Raw genomic sequence first — 23256 nt, forward strand, 5'->3', positions numbered from 1 at the left:
CCCACACCCCACACATGCGGAGACCTCACCTGGCTTAACTGGTGCCTCCAGAGACACAACCACTCTCATCATCACTCAATGCCTAGGTTTACCTCCACTGTACTCACATCCTACCATGCCCTTGTCTGTACATTATGCCCTGAATCTATTCTATCACGCCCAGAAATCTGCTCCTTTTATTCTCTGTTCCCAACGCACTAGACGACCAGTTCTTATAGCCTTTAGCCGTACCCTTATCCTTTCTATTGTGTTATTGACTCTACGTTTGTTTATCCCATGTGTAACTCTGTGTTGTTGTTTTTGTCGCACTGCTTTGCTTTATCTTGGCCAGGTCGCAGTTGTAAATGAGAACTTGTTCTCAACTGGCCTACCTGGTTAAATAAAGGTGAAATAAAAAAATTAACAGGCGTGCCTTGTTAAGTTAATTTGTGGAATTTCTTTCTTTAATGTGTTTGAGCCAATAAGTTGTGTTGTGATAAGATAGGGTTGGTATACAGAAGATAGCCCTATTTGGTAAAAGATCAAGTCCATATTATGGCAAGAACAGCTCAAATAAGCAAAGAGAAACGACTTTCCATCATTACTTTAACACTGAGGTGCAGTTAATCCAGAAAATTTCAAGAACTTTGAAAGTTTCTTCAAATGCTGCCGCAAAAAAAACTCAAGCGCTATGATGAAACTGGCTCTCATGAGGACCACCACATAAAAGGAAGACCCAGAGTTACCTCTGCTGCAGAGGATAAATTCATTAGAATAACTGCACCTCAGATTGCAGCCCAAATAAATGCTTCACAGAGTACAAGTATCAGACACATCTCAACATCAACTGTTCAGGGGAGACTGCGTGAATCATTATCATTTGTTTTTCAACATGACAATGACCCAACACACCTCCAGGCTGTGTAAGGGCTATTTGACCAAGAAGGAGAGTGATGGAGTGAAGGAAAAGCAGCCAACAAGTTCTCAGAATATGTGGGAACTCCTTCAAGACTGTTGGAAAAGCATTCCAGGTGAAGCTGGTTGAGAGAATACCAAGAGTGTGCAAAGCTGTCATCAAGGCAAAGGGTGGCTACTTTGAAGAATCTAAAATGTGTGTGTGTATATATATATATATATATATATATATATATATATATATATATATATATATATATATATATATATATATATATATATAAAACACTTGTTTGGTTACTTCATGATTCTATGTGTTATTTCATAGTTTTGATGTCTTCACTATTATTTGACAATGTAGAAAATAGTAAAAATAAAGAAAAACTCTTGAATGAGTAGGTGTGTCCAAATGTTTGACTGGTACTGTGTAAGCCCTACTTTTGACCAGAGCCCTATTTCAGATGCAGCCTTAGATTGTGTAGTCCTTCAAGTGCTCACCTTTTAATAGGGCTGGGCAGTTGTAATGTTTGAAAGGGAGAGTAGGCAAGGCTTAGTTGGCACAGACACTGCAATAGGTTTAATAGGAAGTCTGGCAGACAGACAGGCAGGGAATAGTTTACCTCCAGACAGACTATGTCTCAGAGAGAGAGAGAGAGAGTTATCCTTTTGGAGTGATAGACACTCTAATCTCTTTAACCCGATCAGAATCGGGGACCAAAATACACCCAGCACATACACCTTGTATTAGACCTGACCCTGTGTCCCTCAGGTCAGTCTGTAGGTATGGAGGGCAAGCTGTTCCTGTACTGTACCAGTCTGTTGGTATGGAGGGCAAGCTGTTCCTGTATTGTACCAGTCTGTTGGTATGGAGGGCAAGCTGTTCCTGTACTGTACCAGTCTGTTGGTATGGAGGGCAAGCTGTTCCTGTACTGTACCAGTCTGTAGGTATGGAGGGCAAGCTGTTCCTGTACTGTGCCAGTCTGTAGGTATGGAGGGCAAGCTGTTCCTGTATTGTGCCAGTCTGTAGGTATGGAGGGCAAGCTGTTCCTGTATTGTGTCAGTCTGTAGGTATGGAGGGCAAGCTGTTCCTGTACTGTGCCAGTCTGTAGGTATGGAGGGCAAGCTGTTCCTGTACTGTACCAGTCTGTAGGTATGGAGGGCAAGCTGTTCCTGTACTGTGCCAGTCTGTAGGTATGGAGGGCAAGCTGTTCCTGTACTGTACCAGTCTGTAGGTATGGAGGGCAAGCTGTTCCTGTACTGTGCCAGTCTGTAGGTATGGAGGGCAAGCTGTTCCTGTACTGTACCAGTCTGTAGGTATGGAGGGCAAGCTGTTCCTGTATTGTGCCAGTCTGTTGGTATGGAGGGCAAGCTGTTCCTGTATTGTACCAGTCTGTAGGTATGGAGGGCAAGCTGTTCCTGTATTGTGCCAGTCTGTTGGTATGGAGGGCAAGCTGTTCCTGTACTGTGCCAGTCTGTAGGTATGAGAGCACAAGGCAACGAGTTCTTCAAATAGACTGTGTGTTGTGTGTGTGTGTGAGTGTAACTGTACTTTCCGTTGCTCATTTGGACTAGCATCAACATTCTCTCTCTCTCTCTGTCTCTGTGTGTGTGTGTGTGTACCCCTCCTGTAGCCAATGAAGCAGTGTGGCCCACCCTGAGTAAAAGTGTCTCCTCGATGCAACCTTCAGATTGGAGGAACACCAGCCCAGACCAGGTGAGATCCATGCTCGACCTCCCACTACTACAGTCATTGGGTACATCTCAATAGTCTAAAGTGGCTTACTATCATCATCTTCTCTCTTTCATCTGCAAGGATATTAAATAACTAACCATTAAAAGCAATTCCTGGTTGGTTTTCTACACCATATTGCTTTCACAGACCCAGTATTTTTTAGATCGATGCAGACAGAGAGGACACAAGTGGAGGAAGCAACTTAAGACTATTTAGATGCAGCCATTCACTTTTGGCTCTTTCACACACTCCTTGGACTCTCCTTCCTACTGTCCTATAATGGATCTAACTGGTTCACGGTGTTTCCCTCCACAGAGCCTTGACTTCAGTAAGCTACCAGGAGGATCCGTGTCCAAACCACTACCCATCTACGGGACCTACCCTGCACCTACTGGCCACCCGTCTATAGTCTGCTCTACCAGCTCCCTGACCAGGTCTGTCCCTGCCACTTTAGCCTGGCAACGTTCAGCCCCAGCACCTCCTGGTTACTCCTCCCAGCAGATCCAGCAGCGTATCTCTGTCCCCCCTAGCCCCACACCCCAGTCAGGCCAGGGGGAGGGGGAGAGGCCTGACCCCCTGCCGGCTGGGGCTGTGAGGCCATACGTTCCAGACCGGTCCTCCTCCAGGCCTCAGTCCCCCAGGAAGGGCCCTGCCACTATGAACTCCTCCTCCATCTACCACATGTACCTGCAGCAGCCTGCAGCAGCCAAGAGCTACCCAACAGGAGGCAGGTCTGCTGTTAAAGCAGGTAAACGCCTCAATCGATGGACATTGTATTTTTAAAGAGTCAGTCAGACCTGGGTTCTAATAGTATTTGATTTCCTTCAAATAATTAAGCTGCACTTGATTGAGCATGCCTTGCACAGTGGGATCAATGTAATAGTTCCAAAAGTGCAAAGGCGCTCCAGGGAGTCTCAATCAAACTCTCAAAGTATTTGAAGAAAACAAATAGTATTTCAACCCTGGCCTGATTCAGATAATGCTTGAAGCTCTGTATCTGTATGGTCCTATATTAATATCACCATCTCCTTTTGTTCGTAGTGTATGGGAAACCTGTGCTTCCCTCCAGCACCTCTCCCTCCCCTGTGCCCTTCCAGCACGGGGCACTGTCCCCAGGAGGAGAGAGTGGAGAGGACATGGTGGACAGGGAAGGGGACACCACAGAGGGTAGACTCCTACCCCCTCCCAGTGTGGAGAACATCCCGCGGCCCCTGAGCCCCACCAAGCTGACCCCCGTGGCCCACTCCCCGCTGTGCTACCAGAGTGAAGCCGACCTAGAGGTCCTGCGCCGGCGGCTGACCAACGCACCGCGCCCGCTGAAGAAACGCAGCTCCATCACAGAGCCAGAGGGCCCCACCGGACCCAACATCCAGAAGCTCCTGTACCAGCGCTTCAACACCCTGGCCGGAGGCATGGAGGGCAGCAACAGCACCCTGTTCTACCAGCCCGTCTTCATGGGTGGTGTCCTGGGATGTCCGGACATGGACAACATCAACACTTCAAATGGGAACCTGATCGGGACAGCTTCCCTGGTCGTCACTGCGGCAGACGGTCCCAACTCAGACCATCGCCTGTCCTCTTCCATGTCCCCTTCCTCTGACTCCAATGAGAAAAGGACACCCCCACCCAGTGAGACCGCTCCCCGCATGCCCACCCCCCAGCCCAGCCTGGAAGACAACTACAACAACCAACCTGGTCCTGCTAGCACCGCCTCCACTCCCAGGCCCATCCCCATCCCTGAGGCCTCGTCTCCCCAGCAGCAAGAAACCTCTCCCCGGACTGTCACACCCCTGGCATTGCCTAAGGTCAACCTGCGGAGCCACAGCTCCATAATGCAACAGCATGCTCCCTTTTTGTGTGCCATAATACATAGGGTCTAGAGTTTCTCCTGGTCAGGTCACATGGTCAGCAACAAAACAAAAAATCTGACTTATGCCAGAGTTGCCATCTGAGTTGCAAACATTACTTTCTTCACAGGAAAAATTCCCTGCCCTAGTCATGACATTAGACCACAGGAGGCTGCTGAGGGGAGGACAGCTCATAATAATGACTGGAATGAAGTGAATGGAATGTTATCAAACACATGGAAACCACTTGTTTGATGAGTTTGATACCATTCCATTTATTCCGTTCCAGCCATTACTGTGAGCCCGTCCTCCCCAATTAAGGTGCCACCAACCACCTGTGCATTAGCCAGAGAGTAACTCCACTTTCTCTGTCTCAGCAGATCAAGAGGACTAACCTGAAGAAGCCTGAGTCAGAGCGGATAGGCCACGGGCAGCGGGTCAAGTTCAACCCTCTGGCCCTGCTACTGGATGCCTCTCTGGAGGGAGAGTTTGACTTGGTGCAGCGGATCATCTATGAGGTAATCATAGGCCCTTCAATTCAATTCAAACTTTATTGTCCCGGAAGATAAAGTCCTTGTGTTGAGTCTTCTCATTTTACGCACCATTCTGTCAGCCTGTGAGAGATTTCAAACTGACTTCTAAGTCAGCTGCTCTTTAAAACATTTTAATGGCTTCTGTGACTGTTAATATAAAAAGGGCTTTATCAATACATTTATATTTGATTCATGAAATAAATGTGATTGATTGATCCTTTCCCCCATGCAGGTTGAGAACCCCAGCACGGCCAATGATGAGGGCATCACCCCCCTTCACAACGCCGTATGTGCTGGACGCCACCACATCGTCAAGTTCCTGCTCGACTTTGGAGTTAACGTCAATGCTGCTGACAGCGATGGATGGTGAGGACGTACACTGTGACCATTTCTCATTGACCTTTTCTTTCTCTTTCTCTCCTCTCTTTCTCTTTGACCTTACCTTAGCTTTGGTCAGCTGCATTTAAAACAGTCAATACTTCACAATGTCTCCATGAACGTCTCTCCTTTTGTGTCTGTCATGTGTGCAGGACCCCACTACACTGTGCGGCCTCCTGTAACAGTGTGCATCTCTGTAAGTTGCTGGTGGAGTCAGGGGCGGCCATCTTTGCCACCACCATCAGTGACGTGGAGACAGCGGCTGATAAGTGTGAGGAGATGGAGGACGGATACACACTGTGTTCCCAGTTCCTCTTCGGTGAGTGGTGTTGTATAGAGAGACATGCGGCTCCTGTCTACAAACAACCCCTAGCCCCTACACCCTTACACACTTTTGTAGATCTGTGGAGCTCAAAGGAGAGCTATGGGCCATGTCCCCAAAACAACACTTATCCCTACACACTCGTGCTTGGATATGTAGAATTGGATAGGTATAAGCTATATGTCGAAAGCTCCATCTAATCTATATGAAGGCAAGGCAAAGCATCAACCTTATTGATGGTACCCATCCAATCCTACACTAGGGGCAAGGAGGGGCCCCTCAATCACGGCCGGTTGTGATAAAGCCTGGAATCGAACCAGGGTCTGTAGTGACGCCTCTGGCACTGAGATGCAGTGCCTTAGACCGCTGCGCCACTGGAAGCCCCTGAGAACTGGGAAGTGACCCTCTTCCTCTCTGTCCATCCGCCAGGGCTGCAGGAGAAGCTGGGGGTGATGAATAAAGGGTCTGTGTATGCGCTGTGGGACTACGAGGCACAGAGCTCAGATGAGCTGTCCTTCCACGAGGGAGACGCCATCACCACCCTGAGTCGCAGGGACGACGCTGAGACAGAGTGGTGGTGGGCCAGGCTACATGACAAGGAGGGCTACGTACCACGCAACCTGCTCGGGGTAAGGCCAGTCACCATGATGGATACAACTATGGTCTGAATCACTAGGAAGTTAATATCATAGAGATCCTATAATTCTGTTTAATTCTATGGTTAATGTGTTGTATCTAGGTATATAGATTTCCACAATCTTGTTTGAAATTAGATGCTAATTAAATGTTAGTTGAATTGATGAGGATCCCAAATGACTGAAGCGGCATCTCAAAATATTTGGTAATAAATCCTAAATTGTAACATGGCACCCCCTGCTGTACCTGCCTGTAGAATACGAATTTCCATGATCAGAAAATACAATTAATAGTAACATTTTCTTCTTACAGTTGTATCCAAGGATCAAGCCTAGACAACGTTCTCTGGCATAGAGAAGCTGGTGCACTTTGCTGAGAAGGCAGTGCACGTTGTTGCGCTCTGACTGGATCTGCAGACAGTGGCTGTGCCCGGACAGTGCCCTCTCTCTGTGCCAGTCTGTGCCACCCCAGAACAAAGGACAAGGGCCAGGGCATGGACAGAGGGGGCCATATCCGGACAGAGACAGACAGACATGCTTGGAATTGGTAGTCACTTACCAAAGAGGAAGTAGAGGCAGTATCCACGTCCCAGAGATCTGTCTAAAAATTATTGTAAGGTCCCCCCCTGCCCTTCATTGGACCATGAAGCAATGAAGCTCATTGGATCATGAAGCAATGAAACAAAACATTTTTATTTTATTTTCAATGACTCCCATCACCCTGCCACCACCCCTCATCCAGAGAATACTCTGAGCAGAGCTTCCCTCTTTCCCCTCTCTCTCAGTGTTTGTCTCCTGTGTGTCAGAGTTAGGACTTGAATGTAATGATCTCAGAAAAGGGAGCAGAGTACAGTAGCAGTCATGAGTTATTGAATATGGGTTTTGCAGTAAGTGCTGTTTGAAGGCGATCACAGTTTAAACCCTGGCGTTCATATCTTCAGGGTTCAGCAGAGGAACGAAGGGAACAGGTTTTTACAAGATGAGAAAAGGAAGGAAAGACAGAGGTGTAATTGAAAGACTTTGAAGGCCAGTTAAAACTACTAAAAGATGTGTGGAATGTTTAAAACAGTCATACAATGTTGGTGTTATTTATGCAAACCAAAATGTGTTCTGAAGGAACGAGTGGAAGATGTAATGCTGGGATGGGAAAGTGAAAGGGGCTGCATTCTCTTCTACAGATGCAATAACTATGAAGCTAACTATGGGCGTGAATTTCAACTAAACTCATCAAAACACTCATAAGCCTACAGTATATAAATGCTTTATCACCTAAAAAGGCCTATAGTTGGATCTCTGTTTGGAGTTTGTATTCATATTGAGTTACATTTTAGCAGACGTTTGTACACTGTATTGTTTTCCATATTTTTGTTTCAGGTTGGTTGTTGTCTTTTTAATACCTATCATGCAAAGTGATACACATTTTGATCACTGAGTAAAGCCATACCACAGGAGGTTGGTGGCACCTTAATTGGGGAGGATGGGCTTGTGGTAATGGCTGGAGCGGAATTGTGGAATGGTATCAAATACAGGAAACACATGGTTTCCATGAGTTTGATGCCATTCCATTTGCTCCGTTCCAGCCATTATTGTGAGACGTCCTCCCCTCAGCAGCCTCCACTGAGCCATACTGTACTATCTTTGGTATAGCCTACCTGTTGACTGATGCTGGCTTGATCTATAGGTTGTGTATTACCATCAGTTCTATGGGATGGTTTATGTGACAAAACAAACACCAATCAATATGCACAATGAAATATAAATGTACACAATAAATAATGATTTCCCTTAAATGGGAATATTTTTTTTTAACCTATACTGAACAAAAATATGAATGCAACATGTAAAGTGTTGGTCCCATGTTTCATAAACTGAAATAAAATATTCCAGAAATGTTCTATATGCACGAAAGCTTATTTCTCACAAATTTGTTTACATCCCTGTTAGTTAGCATTTATCCTTTGCCAATATAATCCATCTACCTGACAGGTGTGGCATATTAAAAGGCTGATTAAACAGCATGATCTTTACACAGGTGCACCTTGTGCTGGGGACAATGAAATGCCACTCTAAAATGTACAGTTTTGTCACACAACACAATGCCACAGATGTCTCAAGTTTTGAGGGAGAGAGCAATTGGCATGCTGACTGCAGGAATGTCCACCAGAGCTGATGCCAGAGGATTTAATGTTCATTTCTCTACGTTGTTTTGGAGAATTTGGCAGTACATCCAACCAGCCTCAGAACTGCAGACCAAGTATAACCACACCAGCCCAGGACCTCCACATCCGGCTTCTTCATCTGCGGGATTGTCTGAGACCAGCCACCCTGACAGCTGATGAAAATGTGGGTTTGTACAACCAAAGAATTGCTGCACAAACTGTCTCAAGGAGCTCATCTGCGTGCTCCTCATCCTCACCAGGGTCTTGGTCTGACTGCAGTTTGGCGTCATAACCGACTTCAGTGGGCAAATGATCACCTTCGATGGCCATTGGCACGATGGAGGAGTGTGCTCTTTAGGGATGAATCCCGGTTTCAACTGTACCAGGCAGATGGCAGACAGTGTGTATGGCGTTGTGTTGTTAAGCTGTTTGCTGATGTCAACATTGTGAACAGAGTGCCTCATGGTGGGGTTATGGTATAGGCAGGCATAAGCTATGGACAATGAACACAATTGCATTTTATCGAGGGAAATTTGAATGCACAGAGATACCGTGAGGAGATCCTGAGGCCCATTGTCGTGCCATTCAGCCACCGCCATCACCTCATGTTTCAGCATGATAAAGCACAGCTCCATGTCACAAGGATCTGTACACAATTCCTGGAAGCTGAAAATGTCTCAGTTCTTCCATGGCCTGCATACTCGCCAGACATGTCACCTGTTAATCATGTTTGGGATGCTCTGGATCGACATGTACGACAGTGTGTTCCAGTTCCCACCAATATCCAGCAACTTCGCACAGCCATTGAAGAGGAGTGGGACAACATTCCACAGGCCACAATAAACAGCCTGATCAACTCTATGTGAAGGAGATGTGTTGCGCTTTATGAGGCAAATGGTGGTCACACCAGATACTGACTGGTTTTCTGATCCACACCCCTACTTTTTTTTTTTTTTAAGGTATCTGTGACAAACATGCATATTGTTTGTCACAGTCATGTGAACAGTCACTGTTTTCCCAGTCATGTGAAACCCATAGATTAGGGCCTAATGAATTTATTTCAATTGACTGATTTCCTTATGGGAACTGTAACTCAGTAAAATCTTAGAAATTGTTGCATGTTGCGGTTATATTTTAGTTCAGTGTAGAATGTTATACTTTACGTTTTGCAATGCTATGCGCAATTCTGACATTGGCTACAGTCCACCAAACAATAGTTATTGGTGGACTATGGGATAGATTTCGGATCTATCCCACCTCTGGGCTAAACATTGACCAGTATCTGCCTGACAGGTGCAGTTTTCTGTGAAGGTCAAGGAGCAATCACGCACTGAGAGCCGCAGTAAGTTATGGTTGTCACAAAGTTGCACCATTACAAAATGAATTGTACTATAGCAGTCTACTTCTTGCCTACTGTCTTTTCTGTGGACTGGTCACATAGGTGTGAAAATAAAACCCTGCATTTGTGCATGTGCACTACCATTCAAGAGGAGATCGAAGACTTTCATAGTTGTTGATTAATCGTCTATCAAGGGACTTGAGCCATCATGTCAAATCCAGAAGCCTTTCACATAAATAGTCTGTTTTTGGAGAGCATAGACTTTTCAAAACGGGCGGGGACCACAGTGTATTTAAAAATGGAAAGTTCCCAACCCTCTGGTTCATTCAACATCTGCGGTATTGAACACGTGTCAAAAGGTAAGCATGTTCAAAAGGGTTGAAGTTAAGTTACCATAAATAATTTCACATCTATAGGCCTAATTGAATACACAGTTAGAATACTACTTTAGTAACATTTCAATGATTAGTGTTTCGCACAAGTGATGGGTCTATATGAATCCACTTGAAACAGACAAACAACTCCACATAAACCTTTAAATTACGCACATCATGGAATATGGGAAATGGACGCCATTATAACTGGTTTGTTTACTACGGTTGAAACACTTGTTTGACAGCACCTCCTGGTGTTGACCAGATAAGATGTGATTCAATGCTGCCTTCAGTTCTTAATGATACAGAGGATATCCTTATAATTGATGACTGATTTACTTGTGGACTTTGTAGACTATGCCTGTTACCCCATGTGTGTGTGTTGCCATTTTTGTCTCATTTTGCCTGTTCAGGTGTGGGATGATGCTAATGATGAGGCCCTGCGTCTGACCCAGACTGATGCCCTGACCTACTGTATGTTCCACCCTTTGACCATCCTCTGCTCTGGTGAGAAGATATTGAAGTCAGACAAATCCTTAACCGAGCCTGTAGTAAAGGGCATGACTTCAAGAATGACTGACTTAGATCACAAATGATAAACTAGGTGTTTCGAGCCCTGAATGCTGATGGGCTGACAGCCGTGGTATATCAGACCGTATACCACAGGTTTTTACTGCTCTAATTATGTTGGTAACCAGTTTATAATTGTAATAAGGCACCTCCGGGGTTTGTGATATATGGCCAATATGTAAGGAGGTGGGCTGCGGCAGTGTGGCCATCATCTGTGGAGACTGAGGGAGCAGACTGTTTAAATGCAGCAGTAAAGGCTGGCAAGATAGTCACCCTCTCTGACATCACCAGGTGAGAAGAGAACAGAGATTAAACTGAGATTTTCATTTAGCATTATGTTGTATTCAAATCTATTCCATTCCATTCTAATAATCTGTGATGGTTGTATTGTCAGAGGCCAAGTGTCTGGGTTCGAAGACAGGGCAACATGAACATCATATCAGAGCTGGTCACTGACCAACAGGCCCTGCAAGCAGTGGAGACCTTCCTGGGTGAGCGTTGTACCAGCCGTCACTGTTCTCATCCCTATACTTTACTCTGCTTTATATGAGGTATAGTTGTATTCTAAAAGAAACATAGCTACGGGTTACGAATAAATATGTTCTGTTTGTGTGTGTGTATACATGTGTGCTTGCTTGTGTGTGTGTGTGTGTGTGTGTGTGTCCGTCCAGACGAGGAGTGTGTGCTGGTGGAGCTGGCCTGCGGGGCTGTGTACTGTGGGGTCATCCAGAGACTGCAGGGTGAGGGTTGGCTGCCCGTTCCCCTAGCAGGGCCCCTGGTGATGATCGTCTGTGGAGGCAGCAGCGCCAATCAGGCATAACTGGAACATCTCAAGAAGGTCCACAATAGATGAACACAGAAAATGGAACCAAATTAGATAAACTATAGAAGAACACAGTTTGGAAAACCCTGCCGTAGTAGATTGAACAATAGTATAGTTGGCTACAGCACACACATTATTTACAAGGCTATTGGACTTCCACCAGTTTATGGCTCCAGACTGTGTTAATGAAAGATTATGAGGACGGATTCTTAATAGTTTTTGATTACAGCTTTTTAACACGTTGTATACATTTTCACAATGTTGACCAATACTGCCCCAAATTTCTCTGCTTTGTAATCTGTGCCAAATTTGGAAAATCTCTGACAACCTTTAATTCATGGAATGAAATCTGAAATAAAATTCAGTAGTGCTTATTATTAGTGTACATTTGATGCACCATTCAAATGCAGTTACTAGTTATGACCAACAGGTGGTACTCCTTGTCACTGAGAAGATACAGTCAGAGACTCAAGAGAAAGCTAGACATTTCATAGGCTACTTTTTATCAGCTTGGTGCCGGTCAAATGAACTAAGTGGACCAGACTCAGCTGCTATTGCATTGTTGCCTATAGGAGAGCCACCCCTAAAGTAGACTGGAACTGTGCCAATTTTTTTCAATGGTAAAAGGTATTTTTGCCTCATCTTTATAATCCGCCATCTTTGATGCAGTATCTCTGCAGACTAACCAAAAACCAGTGGAACTGGTAGGCTATACTAAGACACCCTTATATTGCGTTCCTTCTGATACCAATCTGTTTATATCAGCTATAAGCATGAATGATCTAGTATTCCATTGTTTATGATATGTAGTACCAGTCAAAAGTTTGGACACACCTACTCATTCAAGGGTTTTTCTTTATTTTTACTATTTTCTACATTGTAGAATAATAGTGCAGACATCAAAACTATGAAATAGCACATATGGAATCATGTAGTAAACAGTGTTAAACAAATCAAAATATATTTTACATTTGAGATTCTTCAAAGTAGCCACCCTTTGCCTTGATGACAACATTGCACACTCTTAACCAGCTTCACGAGGGATGCTTTTCCAACAGTCTTGAAGGGGTTCCCACATATGCTGAGCACTTGTTGGCTGATTTTCCTTCACTCTGCGGTCCAACTCATCCCAAACCATCTCAATTGGGTTGAGGTCAGGTGATTATGGATGCCAGGTCATCTGATGCAGCACTCCATCACTCTCCTTCTTGGTCAAATAGCCCTTACACAGCCTGGAGGTGTGTTTTGGGTCATTGTCCTGTTGAAAACATATGAGTCCCACTAAGTGCTAACCAAATGGAATGGCGTATCGCTGCAGAATGCTGTGGTAGCCATGCTGGTTAAGTGTGCCTTGAATTCTAAATAAATCAAAGTGTCAGCAAAGCACCATCATACCTCCTCCTCCATGCTTCACGGTGGGAACCACACATGCGAAGATCATCCGTTCACCTACTCTGCATCTCACAAAGACACGGCGGCTGGAACCAAAAATCTCAAATTTGGACTCATCAGACCAAAGGACAGATTTACACCGGTCTAATGTCCATTGCTGGTGTTTCTTGGCACAAGCAATTCTCTTCTTATTATTGGTGTCCTTTAGTAGTGGTTTCTTTACAGCAATTGGATCATGAAGGCCTGATTCACGAAGTCTCTTCTGAACAGTTGCTGCTGAGATGTGTCTGTTGCTTGAACTCTGTGAAGCATTTATTTGGGCTGCAATTCGGCAGGTAGCGTAGGCTGTAGGTAGCCTAGTGGTTAGAGCGTTGGACTAGTAACCGAAAGGTTGCAAGATCGAATCCCTGAGCTGACAAGGTAAAAATCTGTTGTTCTGCCCCTGAACAAGGCAGTTAACCCACTGTTCCTAGGCCATCATTGAAAATAAGAATTTGTTCTTAACTGACTTGCCTAGTTAAATAAAGGTAAAATAAATAACAAATTCTGAAGCTGGTAACTCTAATGAACTTATCCTCTGCAGCAGAGGTAACTCTGGGTCTTCCTTTCCTGTGGTGGTCCTCATGAGAGCCAGTTTCATCATAGCTCTTGATGTTTTTTGCGACTGCACTTGAAGATCTTGTAAATTTGCCGGATTGACTGACCTTAATGTCTTAAAGTAATGATGGACTGTCGTTTCTCTTTGCTTATTTGAGCTGTTCTTGCCATAATATGGAATTGGTATTTTACCAAATTTTACCAAATCTTCTGTATACCCCCCTTACCTTGTCACAACACAACTGATTGGCATTAAGAAGTAAAGAAATTCCACAAAGGAACTTTTAACAAGCCACAGCTCTTAATTGAATGCATTCCAGGTGACTACCTCAGGAAGCTGGTTGAGAGAATGCCAAGCGTGTGCAAAGCTGTCATCAAGGCAAAGGGTGACTACTTTGAAGAATCCCAATCTTGTTTAACACTTTTTTGGTTACTACATGATTCCATATGTGTTATTTCATAGTTTTTATGTCTTCACTATTATTCTACAATGTAGAAAATAGTACAAATAAAGAAAAACCCTTGAATGAGTAGGTGTGTCCAAACTTTTGACTGGTACTGTACATGTGGGCTACGCTATTGTTTAAGCTGTCATGGTTGATGAGACACAGTCTTAACAAACCAAACGTGGCTATGTTAAACAGATATCAGTAGCAGCTTCATATAAAACCGATTATAAAATAATTTCAAATCGTCATGGATAAGCTCATGCTCACTTTCAATTTGTTTAACTACCTCTATTTTGACAAGCTGTGTTGAATTGAAGAATGTCTACTATTGGGATCGGCTAATTACAAGCTATGAGGTCTCTAAAGGTAAATATTTAATGATCAAAAGCCCCTTGGCCTTGGGCTATCTCCTGAAAAGCAGAGCGTGTGGAGGATAGATCCTGTATCTGGAAAGCTAAGGACTGGAATGCCAAGTCTTACTCTTCCACACCCATGATTCTGCCCATCCATAATGTAAACACATGCCATGTGTGAGCATATAATGTATGTATATAAATATGTAATATAGCTCTGCTTCTACCTATAGTAGCCTCATGTGTTTCACTGTCTGTGAGTACAGTATGTATTAGACACTCTCTTTATCGTCTCCCAGGCTACAGTGTCATAACAAGCACCATAGAATGGAATGGCACGGCTGCTGAGTTTATTGAATGTTTACTGCACACTTAGGAAGCAGTTCTCCAAGGCCCTAGGTCAGTCACAGCTCTAACAGGCCTTTATGTTGCTTCATGAATTTAAGTATGATTTCCAGCATGAGTAGAACAATTAAAGATGATATAGTAAAACAAATTAAGTAACCTTAGAGTTATCAGTTTGATATAAGCTGTAGAAATGGAAAGTAAGGTGCTTCTTTTTCTTCTTTTTTTGGGGTCACTGGTATTTTGGAAAGGACAGTCATTGAGAACCACTAATGCTGCATCTACACAGGCAGACCAATTCAGATATTTTTTCCACTAATTGGTCTTTTGACCAATGACATCAGATCTTTTCACATCATATATTTTTCACATCTGATTGGTCAATTATCCCTCCCCCAGGAGACAGAGTATTAAGGGTTAATCTGAGATCAGATCAGAGTCATTAGAGAATTGATCCCTCACCTCCCATAAGTGGACATCCCAGGGATGGTACCCTATTCAATGTATACTACTTTTCTGGTCAAATGTAGTGCACTATGTAAGGAATAGGGTGCCATTTGGGACTGAGCCTCAGGTATCAATGACGGTACCTTCTAGACAAGGAAAGGACAGGGTGGTACAACAATATACTGTACACAAATTGGCATACTATATTCTATGTTACTGTAATGGAGTTATAGGAATAACGTAACACTGTACGCCGTTTTCATTGAAAACTATCACACGTTTGGAAATACACAATGTGTTGGTAATATTCAGTGTGGATGAAAGAAATGAAAAAGCACAGTTCTGTATGTTTGAGATATGAAAGATTTGAGAGAGGGTGCAGACAGCTGTATAGTTTGCCTGTCTGCTGAATAATGTTTCCTTTGTTCTGTTAGCTATAGGTCTAATAACAGTAGACTAGTTTATAGAAATAGTCTTGTGGTCCAACTTCAATCATCTCAGGCATTTTTAGACAAAGCGTGACATACTATCGTACCAATCATTAATCCTCCATCAATCACAACCTTTGATGTCTAGATGTACTGTGTATGTGTGTGTAGAAATGGCTTGGTGGATTTCTCCTTTTGTTTAGAACTATAAATCAAGTGTTGGAAATCAAAACTTTGTAAGGTAAACGTTTGTTTCAGTGGTGTTCTATCTGCATTATAAAGAGCTTTTACACATCTCCACAGTAACGTTATAGGTTGTAGAGGCATTGTCTGGTTGGATTTGCTGTACAGAGGTGGGGAATTCTCCTTACAAATGTGTTGGTCTCAGGAAGAGCAACAAAATATCACTATGAAGTCAACAAGTCTGCATATTTGACCTTTAGGTGAAACAAATGAAAGTGACCACATCATAACAAATGAATCTGGTTGAGTTACAGTACAGCCAAGTCAGAAAGAGAACAGAACAGACCTGCGAAGAGAAAGACAGAGAGAAAAAAAAGTAATGTAAACCAGAGAGAGAAACCTTAGTTTGAACTCCTTACAGTCCTGCCTGCCCTGCCTGACTACAACGACCTGTCTGTCTGTACAGGGGGCTTATCCCTAGAGCAGCTGTACAGTGTTTTACTGACTGTACACGACACCTACATACCTCCATTAGCCCCCCAGCTGGGAACAATAAGCAGGCCTGGACAATTTAAATATTTACGCACCACTAATACACCCAGGCCAACCTTTGGAAGTGCTGCCTTCTGCACATAAAGCAGACCAACCAGCCCCTGATGTGACCCCCTGCATGCCTCACTCCCTTCGCTGGCTATGGCTCTGGGACAGCAAACAGTGTAGCTTGGCCTCTAAGGGAAGGCATCAATTCTATAGGGATGATAAGGAAATGTATGATGCTGGTGATGATGATGGTTTGCCAAAGTGATGATCTCTTCAACCGCTGTAAAGAATGAGGCTGATTAAGAAAAAGCAATGGTTGGTAAACGATAAGGACAAGGTGTTTAAGTAGACTGTTGAACCAAAATAAACCAACCTTGGATATATAAACCAGATCGGAGGCGTGAGGAACTAAAAGTAGTAGTCACACCTATAGGTCGAGCTATGTTACACAGTCTCCAGTTACAACATACATAAAAGGAACAAAAACAACTTTTAGGACTAAAATCAGTAGTAAATCTCTGTATTCCAAAATGGACCATAATCCCAGAGCTATGGTCTGCTCTGCACTGCACGCATCACCAGCTGCTGTCATGGCTGTAATTCCACCATACAGCTCTCATTCCACCATTATTCCTATAATCCCCAGTAATTCTGTCTGTGCCCTGTTTTTGGCTAAACAAATCCCATGTTACCCCTCCACCATCAGCTCCCCATCAGCTCTGCAAAAGGATATGACTTTTAAAGTCAACTTTGACATAGTTCATAATGCGTAGGAGGGTTTCAAAGACTTTTCACATCGCCTTTTTATTACTTACTGGTTAAAACTACTGTGATGTATTTATTCTATTTTATTCTATTATGTTATATCATATTTTATTCCAGAAAGATGCCTGTCAGATGAAGATACAGTATGGTGTCATGTTGATTTGTGTCACGCCCTGACCATAGAGAGCCATTGTTTCTCTATGGTGTAGTAGGTCAGGGCGTGACTAGGGGGTGATCTAGTATATCTATATCTATGTTGTGTTCTAGTTTATTTTTCTATGTTGGTGTTTTGTATGATTCCCAATTAGAGGCAGCTGGTAATCGTTGTCTCTAATTGGGGATCATATTTAAGTAGTTATTTTTCCCACCTGTGTTTGTGGGATCTTGTTTGTGTAGTTGCCTGTGAGCACTGAATTTGCTTCACGTTTCGTTTGCTGTTTACTGTTTTGTGCGTTTAACGAATAAATTGTGGAACCCAGATCACGCTGCGCTTTGGTCCTTCTCTCCACAAAATCGTGACAATTTTCCACATTGTCTTGTAGTCTTTAAATTCTCTCAATATGCCACTTACACATACAGGGCCTTCAGAAAAGTATTTATACCCCTTAACTTATTCCACATTGTCTTGTTACAGCCTGAATTCAAAATGGATTAAACATATTTATTTTCTCACCCATCTACACACAATACCCCATAATGACAAAGCGAAACATATTTTGAGACATTTTTGTCAGCGATTACAGCTGTGAGTCTTTCTGGGTAAGTCTAAGAGCTTTGCACACCTGGATTGTACAATATTTTCACATTATTCTTTTAAATTATTCAAGGTCTGTGAAGTTAGTTGTTGATCATTGCTAGACAGACATGTTCATGTCTTGCCATAGTGTCACGGATGTCGTATGAAAGAAACCAAGGCGCAGTGTGCGTATCGTTCCACATCTTTATTTCTATGTGAAACTATGCAAGACAGACTATAAACAAAAAACAACAAACCGTGACGAAGTGGTGCTACATGCATAAACTCAAAATAATCTCCCACAAACACTAGTGGGAAAAACAACAACTTAAATATGATCCCCAATGAGAGACAATGATGACCAGCTGCCTCTAATTGGGAATCATATGAAAACCCCAACCTAGAAAAAAAGAACCTAGAACACAACATAGAAAATGTAAACTAGACAAAAACCCCAACATAGAAAAAAGAAACTAGAACCAAACATAGAAATAAATGAACTAGACAAAAAAACCCAGTCACGCCCTGATCTACTCTACCATAGAAAAACACGAGCTCTCTATGGTCAGGACGTGACACATAGATTTTATAAGACGGTTTAATTAGAACAATAACTAGGCCACTCAGGAACATTCAATGTTGTCTTGGTAAGCAACTCCAGTGTATATTTGGCCTTGTGTTTTAGGTTATTTTCCTGCTGAAAGGTGAATTTGTCTCCCAGTGTCTGATGGAAAGCAGACTGAGCCAAGTTTTCCTCATGCCTGTGCTTAGCTCTATTCCGTTTCTTTTTATCCTGAAAAACTCCCTAGTCCTTGCCGATGAGAAGCGTACCCATAACATGATGCTGCCTAACCTCGCTTATTAACACACGCCCGCCAGCTGCACCAATGTGTCAGAGGAAACACAGTTCACCTGACGACCGAGGTCAGCCTGCAGGTGCACGGCCCACGAAAAATCAAATCAAATCAAATGTATTGGTCACATACATGTGATTAGCAGATGTTATTGCGGGTGTAGCGAAATGCTTGTGCTTCTAGCTCCGACAGTACAGTAATATCTAACAAATTACACCACATATACCCAATACACACAAATCTGAGTAGGAATGAATTAAGACTATATACATATACGGACGAGCGATGTCAGAGCGGAACGGACTAAGATACAGCAGAATAGTATAGAATACAGTATATACAAATGAAATGAGTAATACAAGATATGTAAACATTATTAAGTTACTAAAATACCGTAGAATAGTATAGATTACAGTATATACATATGCGATAATGCCAGATATGTAAACATTATTAAAGTGACTAGTGTTCCATTCCTTAAAGTGGCCAGTAATTTCTAGTCTATGCCTATAGGCAGCAACCTCTAATGTGCTAGTGATGGCTGTTTAACAGTCTGATGGCCTTGAGATAGAAGCTGTTTTTCAGTCTCTCGACCCCAGCTTTGATGCACCTGTACTGACCTCGCCTTCTGGATGATAGCAGAGAGAACAGGCAGTGGCTCAGGTGGTTGATGTCCTTGATGATCTTTTTGGCCTTCCTGTGACATCAAGTGCTGTAGGTGTCCTGGAGGGCGGGTAGTTTGCCCCCGGTAATGTGTTGGGCAGACCGCACCCCCCTCTGGAGAGCCCTGCAGTTGCTGACGATGCAGTTGCCATGCCAGGCTGTGATACAGCCCTACAGGATGCTTTCAATTGTGCATCTGTAAAGGTTTGTGAGGGTTTTAGGTGACAAGCCACATTTCTTTAGCCTCCCGAGGTTGAAGAGGCTCTGTTGCGCATTCTTCACCACGCTGTCTATGTGGGTGGTCCATTTCAGTTTGTCAGTGATATGTATGCCAAGGAGCTTGAAGCTTCCCACTTTCTCCGATGCGGTCCCGTCGATGTAGATAGGGGGGTGCACCCTCTGCTGTTCCTGAAGTCCACGATCATCTCCTTTGTTTTGTTGACGTTGAGTGAGAGGTTGTTTTCCAGGCACCACACATCGCTAGAGCTCGATGAGCCAAGTAAAGCCCGTCCGGCCAAACCCTCCCCTACCCCGGACAACGCTGGGCCAATTGTGTGGTGCCCTATGGGACTCCCGATCATGGCCGGTTGTGATACAGCCCAGGATCGAACCTGGGTCTGTAGTGACGCCTCTAACACTGCGATGCACTGCGATGCAGTGCTTAGACTGTTGCGCCACTTGGGAGGCCCCTTTGCCACGTTTTTGCTGTTTTACTTTAATGCCTTATTGCAAACAAGATGTGTGTAGGTTAGTATTGTGGAGAAACTACAATGTTGTTGATCCATCCTAAGTTTTCTCCTGTAAAATCATATCAAATTGTATTTGTCACATGCGCCGAATACAACAGGTGTAGTCCTTACCGTGAAATGCTTACTTACAAGTCCTTAACCAACAATGCAGTTTTAAGAAAATATAGTTAAGTTTTCACTGCCATTAAACTCTGTAACTGTTTTAAAGTCACCATTGGCCTCATGGTGAAATCCTTGAGTGGTTTCCTTCCTCTCCGGCAACTGAGTTAGGAAGGATGCCTGTATTTTTGTTGTGACTGAGTGTATTGATACGCCATCCAAAGTGTCATTAATAACTTCACCATGCTCAAATGGATATTGAATGTCTGCTTTAATAAACAATTTACCATTAGGTGCCCTTGTTTGCAAGGTGTTTGAAAACCTCCCTTCTCTTAGTGGTTGAATCTGTATTTGAAATTCACTGCTCGACTGAATTACAGATAATTGTATGTGTGGGGTACAGAGATGAGGTAGTCCTTCAAAAATGATGTTTAACGCTATTAGTCCATGCAACTTATGTGACTTATTAAGCTAATTTTTACTCCTCAACTTATTTAGGCTTGCCATAACAAAGGGGTTGAATACTTATTGACCCAAGACATTTCAGCTTTTCATTTTTAATTAATTTGTAAAAATGATAAAAAGCATAATTCCACTTTGACATTATGGGGCATTGTGTGTAGGCCAGTGACACACAGTCTCAATTTAATTCATTTTAAATTTAGGCTGTTAACACAACAAAATGTGGAAAAAGTCAAGGGGTGTGAATACTTTCTGAAGGTACTATAAACTTTTTTACAAGGGCTGATCATAGTTCTCCATTGGAGCGACATTCCCATGGAACTACATTTCCCATACAAACATTGCTTTGTTTTCCTTGGTCAGTTCGCGCTAACATGAGCAGAGAGGAAGAGGCGAAGCGGGAGGATTTACTCCGCCCAATATCTGTCCCCGAGTGTCGAATTTGGTAAACAAAAATTATATTTCTAATTTGTTACGTGAGGCTTATATGATCGAAAATAAGTTTCGTAGGCTAAGGGGTAGTTTGCTGCGAATGCACTGATATAAGTGAATGCACTTTTTTTGGAGTTTATATATACTTTCATTGGCTAGAATGGTCCGACCTGATCGCGCCTGCCTTCCATCTTTGAGGACATATATTTCCATTTGTAAAACCGGTCACTCAACTATCTTGTCAATATAATAGATCATATTTGCATGAGCGCAAAAGGGATGATCTCACCTACAGCAGCCCAATGACTATTGTGTTAAAGGGGAATACACAAGCATAAAGCATCGAACTGCTTCGATGATGGATTCGTTTACGAGGTGAGCTAAAACGATATTAGATAACTAACATGATGACAGTGGCGTATTTTTTCCCACAGTGGAATATATTACAGATACATTATTTGAAATGATTTATGGCGACACGGATGAGACCCGATGACTGAGGATAGGCTGTATGGGTGGGACGAAGGGATAACATGTCAATACAATAGCAAATTAAAGATCTGTGAACCGCCGCCGACACTTTTTGTCAGCAAAATTTTGCACACTAAAGGTGATTTGATCACCTTGCTATGTGAAGAATGTCTTTACGCGGTTGCGTTTGCGAGTTTCGTGTGTCTTTTGTCTCAGTTAGTGTATTTATGAGGGCTATGTGGCGAAAGAACCTGTGTTCTACCCATAGAACTGGTGTGCATGCATTGCAAACCGACATAGTATTCACGTTACATGGAGTTTCGACCTGCTTTTTGAATACGCTTTGATCTGTAGTAATTTTATGAATGCAGTATAGCCTAATTAGGCCTACTGTGTAGGCTAATTATGGTATGAATGATGGAAACAATTCGAGATGGATATGTGTGTAGGCTACATCAGTGTCGCTTGACTGCATTCACAACATGTGTATTACTCTACTGTGGCAACAGTAGGCTTCTTTGCCATTCAATGTAATCTCCCTTGAACCTCAGTTAGAAGCTATGCCACTATGTCTGCCAAGACTCTCAGGGGAGAAAGTGATTCAGTTTTACTATCAACAAACAAACAAACAAGTTTCTCTTTATGATGTAGTGTTGTTGGTAAACTATCTACGGTTTGTATTCTATTGTATTCAATTCTACTCTTCCCTGGGGGTCAGAATAGCAGGGATACCTATTCATGAAGAGGTTTCATTTTGGGGACATACATCATTTCAGATGTTTTGGTATTTTTAGATTGGTGGACCACACCTGGAACTCATGGGTGGAGTCTGAGACAGGTGCTTTATACTGGCATCAGTCACCTGGTACATTTCTGAATTGTTTTGTTTTGTCTGCTAGGCTACTTCTTCAATCTGCTACAGGAACTTACTTCTTCATAGGCATTACACTAATACTAGAGGTTTAAGACCTATAGCTAGACTTGGCTGGCTAAAGATGTAAGACATCCCCATTCTCAGATTAGTCATTTAATACTATTAGATTCTCCAGCAATCAGACTTATCCAAGTCATTAAACCAGTTAAGCCCCAATGAGTTGTTTTTAATTAATTAGAAAAGGGCATAGAGGACATTACAACTCATGTACCAGTTTTCCCCCTCTCCTCCTGGCATCAGGTGAGGCATTTTAAAGAATGATAACATCAATGTTTGCTGAACCGTCTGCACTCTGCACGCATCTATCCCTAATTGCTGTGTGTAATGATGCAGAAGATGGGTAATGTCTTGGTTACCTCCCTGCACTGCAATGACGTCTGTGATGTTAGACATGCATAATAGCATGCTGCCTGGAGGCCTCTGATCAAGCCCAAGTCATGCTAATGAGAACATCCCCAGTAGCAAAGTGCTAACCTGTTCTCATTCTGAAATATGATGGGCTTTTTGATGGGCTGACGCAAATCACATGCCTGAGTCAGTCTCACAATCACTTAGATTATTACAGTGCTGTTAATCACCCCCCCCCCCCGTGTGTGTCTGTGTACAGCACTGGAGTTTCATCCTTTTTAATTAGTAACACCTCTAATATCTAACACGACGGGCACTGGGCAGATGTTACTTCCCAGCAGCAGACCATTCAGTTCAGATGGGTTGTTGTCTGGCTGCCTGCACTGTGCCCCCAGGCAGACAT

The 23256-nt window shown here is 43.2% G+C and overlaps 2 protein-coding genes and 1 pseudogene across 9 annotated transcripts in view; all 3 read left to right on the forward strand.

Moving 5' to 3' along the window:
* The window catches only part of LOC115162113 (apoptosis-stimulating of p53 protein 1-like), a 38722-nt gene extending 31393 nt beyond the window's left edge, over nt 1-7329 (forward strand). For 6 of the 8 annotated variants that reach the window (XM_029713092.1, XM_029713096.1, XM_029713094.1 and 3 more), the window contains 8 exons: nt 2526-2608; nt 2942-3374; nt 3668-4431; nt 4851-4991; nt 5239-5372; nt 5537-5703; nt 6136-6335; nt 6655-7329. In XM_029713092.1, the coding sequence (XP_029568952.1) occupies nt 2526-2608; nt 2942-3374; nt 3668-4431; nt 4851-4991; nt 5239-5372; nt 5537-5703; nt 6136-6335; nt 6655-6696 (1964 nt within the window). In that variant the 3' untranslated portion in view covers nt 6697-7329. The remainder of the gene's footprint in view (nt 1-2525; nt 2609-2941; nt 3375-3667; nt 4432-4850; nt 4992-5238; nt 5373-5536; nt 5704-6135; nt 6336-6654) is intronic. The other 2 variants (XM_029713095.1, XM_029713093.1) reach the window with 2 other exon arrangements.
* LOC115161789 (L-serine dehydratase/L-threonine deaminase-like) lies at nt 7217-11636 on the forward strand (annotated as a pseudogene).
* Nucleotides 11637-21406: 9770 nt separating this feature from the next.
* daam1a (dishevelled associated activator of morphogenesis 1a) overlaps nt 21407-23256 on the forward strand; it is an 80321-nt gene continuing 78471 nt past the window's right edge. The window contains exon 1 of the mRNA XM_029713103.1: nt 21407-21475. The gene's annotated coding sequence lies outside the window, so the exon portion shown is untranslated. The remainder of the gene's footprint in view (nt 21476-23256) is intronic.

Source organism: Salmo trutta, chromosome 25, assembly GCF_901001165.1.
Source record: "Salmo trutta chromosome 25, fSalTru1.1, whole genome shotgun sequence".
Taxonomy (NCBI): Eukaryota; Metazoa; Chordata; class Actinopteri; order Salmoniformes; family Salmonidae; genus Salmo; species Salmo trutta.